The following is a 10,566-nucleotide window of genomic DNA, read 5'->3' as shown; positions in this document are numbered from 1 at the left end:
GGCGGTAGTTGATAATTCTGGGAATAGAATGCCAGCCAGCATAAGGGCCAGGAAAAATGGCCAACATGAAGGCCCTGCTAGAGCTACTGACCGGCGCCGGCGAACCTGACGGACCCTCCACGATCCACGGAGTCGATCTAGTGGTTGTCGATGGAAGAAACAACCGCACTTTCTCCGCCATCGGGGGCTCAGGAGCTTCATCATTGAAAACTTCGTTAGCATCTTGGCCGATGATCTCATCAGGATCACCACCAGCTTCATCCCTCTCCTGTATCATTCGCATCGCTCGCCGCATGGCATAAGCGGTAATGAATCGCTGCATCCACCGGGAGAGGGGTCGGCCATCCCCAGGTGATTCTTTGTGCTCTCTTCCTCTAAGCCCCTCACTCGATTCCTCCTCCTCGGAATAAACGATTATGACACCAGGTGGAACCATGCCGAGAGGCTTCGGGGAGAGAATTCCCTCTCCTCTAGTTTCTAAGCTTGACTTGGGAGACAACAATGGAGTGGAGGCCATGGCTTCAAGCTCTACAAGTTCTACCAGGTAAGGCAAAGGAAGAAAGGAAGGAGACAGAGTGAAGATAAAGGGCCTCAGGTCCCCTCTATTTATAGTTGTGGGAATGGGCCGTACTAATGGAGCCGTCAAGATCTGAAACCATAGCGTGTTCGAGAACGCCTCGGTCGCATTGCGCGCCTGGCAAAAGTCAAGGCATCGTGGGAGTGTTATGACCCATCTAATCTCTGCAAAGAATGATGGATGGTCATTATGACGTGTCAAATCAAATGTTACGGTGAAAACAAGCATGAATGGGAATGGGTTTTTAATGCTCACTTACCTGTCCACTCGAGTTTACTCAATGACCACAACATAGTTGACCCAAAGCTCAGGGGCTAAGGCCATGGAGTTTATAGTTGAGAACGGTGTGTTGATGCTTACGCTCTACTCTCCACTCTATTTCCACATCAAGCAGAGAGTTAGGGGTTACATCACACATTTTTAATGCTTATACTCTACTCTCTACTCGATTATCGCATCGAGTGCAGAGTCAGGGGCTACATCATACTTTTTCGATGCTTTTGCTTCACTTTTTATCTCTGGTTATCATGCCATTCAGAAGGCTAGGAGTTACATTGTATAATATTACCACTTATGCTCCACTATCTACTAGAATCCAATCATTAAGTAAGAGACAGGGGCCAAGTTAAGTATGGCGCATATGCTTTACTCTTTGTTTCGATTATCACATCAAACAGAGAGTCAGGGGCTACATCACATACTTTTGATGCTAAGGCTTTACTCTTCATTCTGTTTAGTCATCGAGTAGAAAGTTGAGGGCTACACTATATTCCTTCAATGGTATAGGTATGTTCTTTCTTATTCTCTACTTGATAATTTTCTCCTTGACTAGAGAGTTGGGGGTTACATAATAATACCATATTCTTTTGTGAGTATTTTTGCAAAAGTTTATCTGGCTTTGCGTTGATCGTGTTGGATAGAACCAACAGAGACATGTGTTGGTTCGATGATGGACAATTACACCTCATAAGGCATAACAACACTGAGATTGTTAGACATCTCATGTCTAACGGCCAACAAAGGTTCTGAAAATCCTAGTCGGTCCCGTGTGTGCTCTCTGGCGAGTTCTTATTTGTATGATTGATCAAATGCGCAAATCAGTAAAGGTTTGAAAAAGTCCATCATGTGTTTTGTTTCTAGTTTTATACTAGTCTTTTCCTTATTCCTTTTTTGGTCGCCTTGAGTAATTACTTGAGGATCGTGCATCTAATGGCTTGTTTAATCGAGTTTTTAGGTATTAACAGATGTATAGTTGAACAATCTCGAAGGAGGCGATAGCATTTGCTAGTCAATTCTTGCATCTATTCATGCTAACTCTATTTCATCGACAAGAAAATAGTAGCAGTAGCATATTAGATTAAACAAAAATATCAATAATATGTTCTAACAATCGCCACGCAAAAGCATACCAGGAGACCTATTACATATCTAAGGGGAAAGCTTGGGCGACAGCTTCCTACAAGAACGCCACTTAAAATTCCCTTCAAGGGACTTGAGCGTCCTAGAAACTACGTCGTGGTAAGAAACCTCAAGCGCCAATTACTTATCCTAGTCGTTTGATGAGCTCATTTAGGGGAAGCCCAAAATTTGGCCAGGATGGGTAATCCCGGGTACTGGTGCAACAACCTTAGAAGTTAAGCCCAGAAGTCAACCTCGTAATAGGATCCATTCTTACTCGATTCTCTCGACTGCAAGCCTGAACCACCTTACTCGACCAAGCTTAGATTTGGTGGTACTCGAGTGGGAAATTGTAGAAACCCTTCCTCCCGAGTAGAGTTAGTGGGCTACTGTCGAATATCTAACTATATGGTATATACGTATAAAGAGTATACTATGTATACCGTGTGCATGCTTAATAACTCCGGATATTACGGAATCGGATTTGAGATACCTAATACTCCCGGAGATCTAGTAGGCGTATAATAGGAAGATCTCGATTGGTTACCCAACTCGAGAACAACTAGTATTCCAATCGGATTTATCTGATCTTTCTTGGTGAACAATATAAAGGATTTCTTATCAACTAAAACGAGATAGGAGGTGGTGCAAGACCCCTATATATAAGGTGGGGACCCAGACCCCCGAGGGGGACAACTCATCTACAACTCGACGCAAGTACTAGGGCCATAGGAGATACTTGGCAACTTCCTCATTAATCTAGTTTAGATCCCATCTACTCCTTGTAATAGATCTAGACAGGTTGCTTATGCTTGAGTGAATATAGATACATTATCGATCACATAAGACGTGGTGTATTACTCCAATTAGGGGCCCAAACCTGTACACATCATGTGTTCCTTGTCTCCTATTCGATTCCTGAATCACGAAGTCAACTCTATTATTCTTACGGATATATTGTTAGGGGAAACCCTCAACATGTCCAAACGATTTCGTGTTGTATCGCGAAGAACATGTAGACTCGGAAGTGTGTCTTGTCTATGATGCAACACGATATAAGCGTGACGGTGATGATATCGATGGTGAAGAAAAGAAGAAAATGCTCCCATCAAGGTGATGTGATATTTTCCTATAGTCCCCTGTTTGAAGTGTTTATTCACAAACAAAAGGCATGCCGAATTGATACGATGACATGCCAAGGAGTGCAAGGATGATGGAATGCTGAGACACCCCGTTGATTCTACGCAGTGGAGGGACATCGATAGGAAATAAGTATGGATGGGATGAATCCATTCGGCAATATGAGCATTAGTAATAGCACTTGACCTGTCACTATGTATCTACAACCTTGCTCCTTGGTCGTGTATAAAGCGGAAGTACATTATGATGCCAGTGCTGATACAAAGGCCGAGGCAACCTGGTAACAATATCGATGTCTACCTAAAACCATTAATGGAAGATCTTGTAACACTGTGGAACGATGGTGTGCGGCTATGGGATGAATACAAACGAGAGAACTTCACCCCACGCGCAATGTTGTTCACAATAATCCAAGATTGACTAGCCCTTGGTAACCTATCGGGACAGATTGTCAAAGGCTACTATGCATACGTGCATTGCTTGGATGAAACATAGAGTTTGTGGCTGAAGAACTACCAAAAAATAGTGTACCTAGATTATCGTAAATTTCTTCGCAAGGGTCACCCATACCGCAGCAACATGAGAGCTTTTGTTGGGAAAGTTGAGACTCGATCACCTCCTAAATATTGCACTGGGAGACAGGTATATGAGATGGTAAAGGGACTTAGGGTTATCCATATTGGTTGGATTGCACTGTTTTATGACTTAGCTTCTTGGCCGGATTTGGTGGTTCGACATGCAGTCGATGTCATGCATATTGAGAAGACATGTGCGATAGCTTGATTGGTATGTTACTATACATATATGTTTTCTTAGTTTTTTATCATATATTAAAGTAGGTCACAGATAAGTGTTGCAAATGGAGATGAAAAAAAAATCCAAAAATGAAATAATATTCTCATGTTCATTTTTTTTAACTAAAAATAGGTATGTATGACATAAGTCTAAAGTATGTACTTGTAGTTTTTAGATGTATCCCTCAAGAAAAATATATCTAGGTATAGCTAGGTAGGTTGGTAGGTTTCCATATCTTTTTTATCTTTATGTCGGGCTAGCAATCGAGCGGTGCGTGATTGATTCGTGACTTGATGAGCATGCATATGCAGCGTATGTACGTACAACTAGCTGGTGCAGCGCCTTGCGGCTCTCATTCATGCATGTCTAGCTAGCTTCTTGCATTGGTGTGCATGCACCCATTCACAATGGTGCCTTGTCAATTATATTTACGAGCTGTTTGGTTCGAGGAGTGATATGATCTGATCGATCCAGGATGGGTTGATCTGTATCCAGAATGGTGCCGTGCATGTCGAGTTAGTTGTTCATGTACACGCACACTTATCAACGCACGCACACAAAGCTTCAGCGGGCTAGCTAGCTTGAGGTGACTGAACCAGTACCACGGATTATGAGGAAATAAAGAAGGACAAGCAGCCAGGGATCGATCGGAGACACATGCATGCATGCATGCAGATAACGTCGTCTTCTTCACGAGCCTGTGCATGGGAAGGCATCGGCAATGGGGGAGTGGCATGCGTGAGCATGACCCGTGCCTACGTGGGGACGGCAAGGAGCAGGCCTGCAACCGCATGCCTCCGTGATGCGTCTCCCTCAATCATGCATGCACTGCTGCAAGTACTATGCTGTCCTCCTGTACCGGCCTCTTCTGCTAACCTTCGTGGCTAGCAATGCATCTTCATGTCTGACTACTTCCATATACACACTGATGCTACATCTCCGGTGCATACAGGCTACGTACGTACATATAATTATTGGGAAGGATATGGTTACCTAATGTTGTCTCAAAGGTCACATGTACAAACAGCAAGGGACAGGCTTTACATCTAGCTTGAACGCAAGAAACAGTCTTGATTTGCTTTTTCTGAACGTGAGATCCAAATGGTTTGCAACTACTGAATAAATGTCTTCGCAATTGTGTCAATAATTGGGTCTTCTGCTCTTCAGCATACAGACTCCTAATTGAAGAACGCAATGAATGGAAAAAGGCAAAAAGGCTGCCACTGCGAATGCAGAACCAAGTTCCGCTCTTCAAACGTTTTCACTTTTCACTTCTCCGTTCTACATGATATTTACCATGCGAGCACAAGTGTGATATATATGGGCAATGATTTTCTTACCGCACCTCCCAATATCCAACTCTTCACAATCACTAAAAAGATCTCTGAATATAGAGAAAGAAAAAAAAAACACTATCATGGCTCTGTGCCTACTGCAGCACTGTCATCTTGATGACTCTCCTCATCGTACTGGGCCTTCGGCTCCAAATGGATAAATTGGTTTGAGTTGCTGGCCAAATGTGATATGCTTACTCTCCCTTGTTTCCTGATGTATTCTGCAACAGCCTTCATCTCCTCAGCGGATATGTATATGAACTTCCCACGATCATCCATCACACCAGATAATCTATCTGTGAAATCAAGCAACAAGCCTATTAGTCCAAATGACGTTGAGAGGTTCAGTACTGGACAAATTTTTTAACAACAACAACAACAGCCTTTGTCCCAAGCAAATTGGGGTAGGCTAGAGATAAAACCCACAAGATCCAACTAAAAACAAGATGTGAAAACAATAATGATAATAAAGGTACGAGTAATGACAATTTTCTTAACAGATGCAAGAATATGTAGCAAGGAAATTATCAAGTCAGCATAAGGCAATGAGGCTCATTTGTTGTTAGAAATCAGAAGCGGACCACAGATTGATAGTCATAGAAGAATCACATACCCATGCTTTCCAGTGTAATAATTCGGTTGATGCAGTCCTGCAAATAGTAAAGTAATCATAAGCAAAGCAAATACAAATTATTATAGAATGCAAGTCAAGAACGAAAGGAATGTTTTCCCCTGAAACTATAGCATGGAAAAATTGAAAAAAAAGGGGGGGGGGGGGGGGAATAGGTTCTGGTAATGGCATTAAATGTGGATAGTTCCCTTCACAATAATTCTAGTTCACATCTATTGGATTGATTTGCTGGTGCTCTGATTGCCGAGCTTTTGTAATGGTATTGAATGTTCACAACTCTGGGAAACAGTAAACTGGAGAATTCACTGGAGATAGTATGCCAATCTCATGCACTAGGTAAATGAATGAGGACAGAATGTGTTCAGAAAGTTATCAATTCACGGTTCAAAATTCTGTATCAACTAGCTGAAAATGGCAAAATGCTTGGAGAAGCAAAAAATACAAGTACCATATTTACAAATTGGATATGGGTAAGTGTTTTATGTTTCCAAAGAGCTGCAAATCCCAACTAATGGTAGCTCTGGGGAAATTTTTTTTGTTCATCCACCCCCCCCCCCCCCCCCCAAAAAAAGCCTCACCTCAACTGTGCATTGGGAAATCTCTAGCAAAATGGAATATTTTAAGGCACGAAAATTATCAGATCAAGGAAAAGTTGAGAAGGCAGCATGTTCCTCAGTGCCAGAGATGCAAAACATACAATCCTTAAATGCCAATTAAACACTGTCATAGCAAAGTACAAAAACAGAGTATCAATTGCAAGTTAGAAGCACATATCTAATGGATTTTATCTTCATTTCTATTTTAACATGATAGGATCTTACAGTTCTGGCAGGCATACGAAGTTAACTAAGTTAGCCATAATAACACTCAAACCTATGCTGTACAAATTCTTCAATTACCTGGGTTCGCATCCTGAACTCTGCTGCCAGGTCCTCTAAGGGAACACACTTCTGCTTCTGGATGGTTTAGGAAAAAAGATAACAGTAAAGACTGTCAGTTAACTTAGCCAAGTATACCGTATCAAAATTGTGTACTCAAGGTTATGGCAAGACAATACTGCAGCCTTAAAGATATCCTTTAGCAAGATACAGAAACGTTGCATTACTAGAACTTGAAGAAACTCGCCAGACTTCAATATTGTGGATATGCAATTGTAGGTGTCTAAAGACTAAAGGAAAAATCAAGCATATATTTCATTTATGTGGACAATGACTCATCATGGTATATGACGAGGTAAAATTTATTTTTGTGGCAACAAAAACCAAACAATCATCTGAAGTGTAGAAGCTTTAAGTTGCACAGTCATGGATGCAAAGTAAAACGCACTTGCTTTTGTCACATAACGGAGGACCTAAATAAGCTAGCATGCAACATTAGAATAAATTAATCACAAGCAGTGCACCTTGATGTACTCCACAAAGTTGTGAAGCAAACCCTGACCATCATCTTGCATCTCACTCTCTGTTGTACCTTCAGCATCAACTGAAAAGGCACCTTTCCATTTCTCAAACTCAAGAGCAGCGACCTCCTCCTCCTTTGCTTTTCGTGCCCTAGCTTCTTCTTCCTAGATCAATTGACAATAGATTAACATATAGTTCAAAACATACCATCAAATAACTGATCTACCAGCAGTTAACAAATCTTAACCAATAATCTCTCTTGTGCCTCACGCTCCTCGTCCTTCTTCCTCCTCATTTCCTCGTATCGATCATGTTTATTCCTCCTAGAGTCCCGTGCAGCTTCTTCAGCCTTGAAGGTAAACAATTTCTTGTGTCAGTTTTTTTTTTTTTTTTGAAGAAAATCACCACAGCCAAGAGCCCAGGAAATTGAATCAAGGGGAAAAAATACATGTTTGGCAATGTCAATTTTGCATTAAGAAAACAATAACATTACGCCCTTCTACTGCCATAAAATCTGCAGCCGATCCTCTTGTACTAAGATATGGGTACGAGTGTATTGTGAAAAATCATTTAAGTATGATACATATAGTAGATGAGATAAACCTGTGATGCAAGTTGGAATTGAAGCTTAAATTGCAGTGCGACAGTTTGGTTGAGATACAATCGTGGTAAGCAAATTAGTAACACACTGCAGTAATCGTTAGGTTCCATGTATAAGCAATTGCAATATTGCAGCAGAGCATGGCATCCTGATTAGGATTAGGAAGCAACCTGACGCTGTTGCTCCCGCTCCAGTCTTTTCTTCTCCTTCTTGGAGGATTTGGGGACGTTGTAACCCTCCGGGACCTCCTCCTCTTCACTTTCCCCATCGTCCTCCGCAGCTGCACATCCAAAATTACTCAGAACCGAGGCCAGGGTTGAGACGGAAACGAAGGGAAAGGATAAGGTCAGGGTTTTTCGCTGGCTGGGTACCATCGTGGCTTGTGGATGCGGCAGAGGAGGTGGCGCCAGCAGTAGCCGCAGGCCTCCGACGCATGCGGCGCGGCGCGGCGCCACCGCGGACCACCCCTGCCTCCTAGAGAGTTAGGTGTAATTAGGTAGCAAGAAGAGATGGACGGAAGGGAAGTCTCGCAGGGGACGCCGTACCTGGAGAGGCTGGGGCGGGAGGCGGTGGTGGTGGTTGTCAGAGCGGCGACGCCAGAGGAGGAGGGGGAAGATGGCGAAGACCAGCAGCACGCACACCACGGCGCCGAGCACGCCGCCGCCGTCCATCTCGCTGGTCGCCAAACCCTTCCGATTCGATTCGGGAAGGAAGGATGGATCTCCTGAGATGCGGTTCGGCCCAGCCCGGCCCACTACAGGTATTTCGTTCCTGGGATACGCGTGGAGCACCCATGGATATTATTTGTTCTGGAGATTACAATAATAAAATATAAACGATCATGAAATAAATCAATTACAGATACTATATAGTTCATAGATACTAGAATATGTCGATTAAAATTATCATAGATTTGGAATATTCAAATAAGTCGATTGCAATGATCATAAATACTCGAATATGTCGAGTAAACAATGTCTTGTCAATGAAAAGATTGACCCTTTTATTATGATGTCACTCATATCAATATAATATATAGTTTTCATATTATATGGATATTATATGTCACTGAAAAGATTGACTCTTTGATTATGCTATATGTAACATGTAGCATATAACGCATACATTTATGTAACATATATATTGTATTGTAATGGATAAATATGAACATATTAATATGGTATGTTACATTAACATATATGTACAATGTAATGACATAATATATAATATGTAACCATATAATATGTTATATCATATATAACATATTGTATATGGTATAACATATATGTATCAATATAACATATATTATATAATATGGTTTAACATGTTATATATCGTATAATATATATTAAATGCATATATTATATATAGCATATAATATGCTATGTCATATTATATTTATATTTATATTTATATATATTATTCCATTATATATGGTAATATATAACATCTATATATATATAATTTGTTATATGATATGAATACAATATATATATATATATATATATATATATATATATGTGTGTGTTATACCATCATAATATATGGATATATAATGGTATAACATGTAATATGCAACCATATAATATATTATACCGTATATAACATATTGTATATGGATCTATATAACATATAAGTACAATATAATATAGCATATACTATGGTACCATTATCCATATATAACATATATTTTAATATGTAATATGTTAGTAATAAATAGATATTATATATAACAAATTATATGTATGAGTATAACATATTATATTTGTATAACATGATGGTATAACATATATATATATATATATATATATATATATATATATATATATATATATTGTATACCTATCATATATGTTATATGGAAACATATATGTTATACCATATATTATATATATAGTATATAAGTACAAATGCATACATACATGGATAAATATTATATAACATATATGTATATGTAATTACATGTATATATCAATGTGTGATCATATACCATATATGTTATATATGGATAATGGTACTGTTGGAGGGTTAACTCCTATCGTAGGGATCCTGAGGGACCCTTTTTTGATATTCGGCCGGGGTGATGATTCTGAATATGTTTGCGGGAGAAATAAATGGATGCAAATGCAATGGCAGGTGGTGTGGAATGATCTAATGTAGAACGCAATAAATGCACTGGAGGGATTTTTAGATAGGTTCGGGCCGCACTGAGCGTAATACCCTACTCCTGTGTGGATGCTATAAATGCCCTGAGAATGTCTCTCAGGAATATGCTGGTTACAAGAACGTCTGTCTATCCTAGAGCTTTGGGCTCCTTGTTCTTTGATAGCCTCAGCTTCTATACTTGTACGAAGATGTTCTTCGGTCTCTGAGCAAGTGTCTGAGAGTTTGAGCGTTCCTCTGTTCTGGGTTCTTCTGTTCGCTTATGCCTCTTGTATCGATCTTTGTCATCATGGCCTCTACGCGAAGTGACAGGGGGTTGAAAACGCGCCCCCGCCTGATCTTCGGTCGTCATAATGGCGCTAGCAACGGGCGCCGTGGAGAGGGCCCACTGGGCAGCCGCAGAGCGGCCCGGCGTGCCCGTTCGGTCTTGTACGCCTGCCACAGCAGGGCGACAGACGGGGCGCCTCGGGCCTTGCGAAGCTATCCCGAGGCGAGCCGGATAACGCGGGATGGGACCCGCGCATTAA

General features: G+C 40.9%; 1 protein-coding gene across 1 annotated transcript; it reads right to left on the bottom strand.

The window, feature by feature from the left end:
- Positions 1-5,134: 5,134 nt before the first annotated feature.
- LOC133893406 (DDRGK domain-containing protein 1-like) lies at positions 5,135-8,614 on the bottom strand. Its single transcript, XM_062334417.1, has 8 exons — positions 8,422-8,614; positions 8,248-8,350; positions 8,047-8,156; positions 7,523-7,624; positions 7,278-7,439; positions 6,775-6,831; positions 5,858-5,894; positions 5,135-5,540 (listed from the first exon to the last, which is right to left on the bottom strand). Exons 1-8 carry the CDS (start codon positions 8,545-8,547, stop codon positions 5,326-5,328), a joined length of 912 nt encoding a protein of 303 aa, XP_062190401.1. The 5' UTR covers positions 8,548-8,614; the 3' UTR covers positions 5,135-5,325.
- Positions 8,615-10,566: the final 1,952 nt, after the last annotated feature.

The sequence above is a fragment of the Phragmites australis genome, chromosome 15 (genome assembly GCF_958298935.1).
Source record: "Phragmites australis chromosome 15, lpPhrAust1.1, whole genome shotgun sequence".
Taxonomy (NCBI): domain Eukaryota; kingdom Viridiplantae; phylum Streptophyta; class Magnoliopsida; order Poales; family Poaceae; genus Phragmites; species Phragmites australis.
This window is presented reverse-complemented; position numbering and strand designations above follow the sequence as displayed.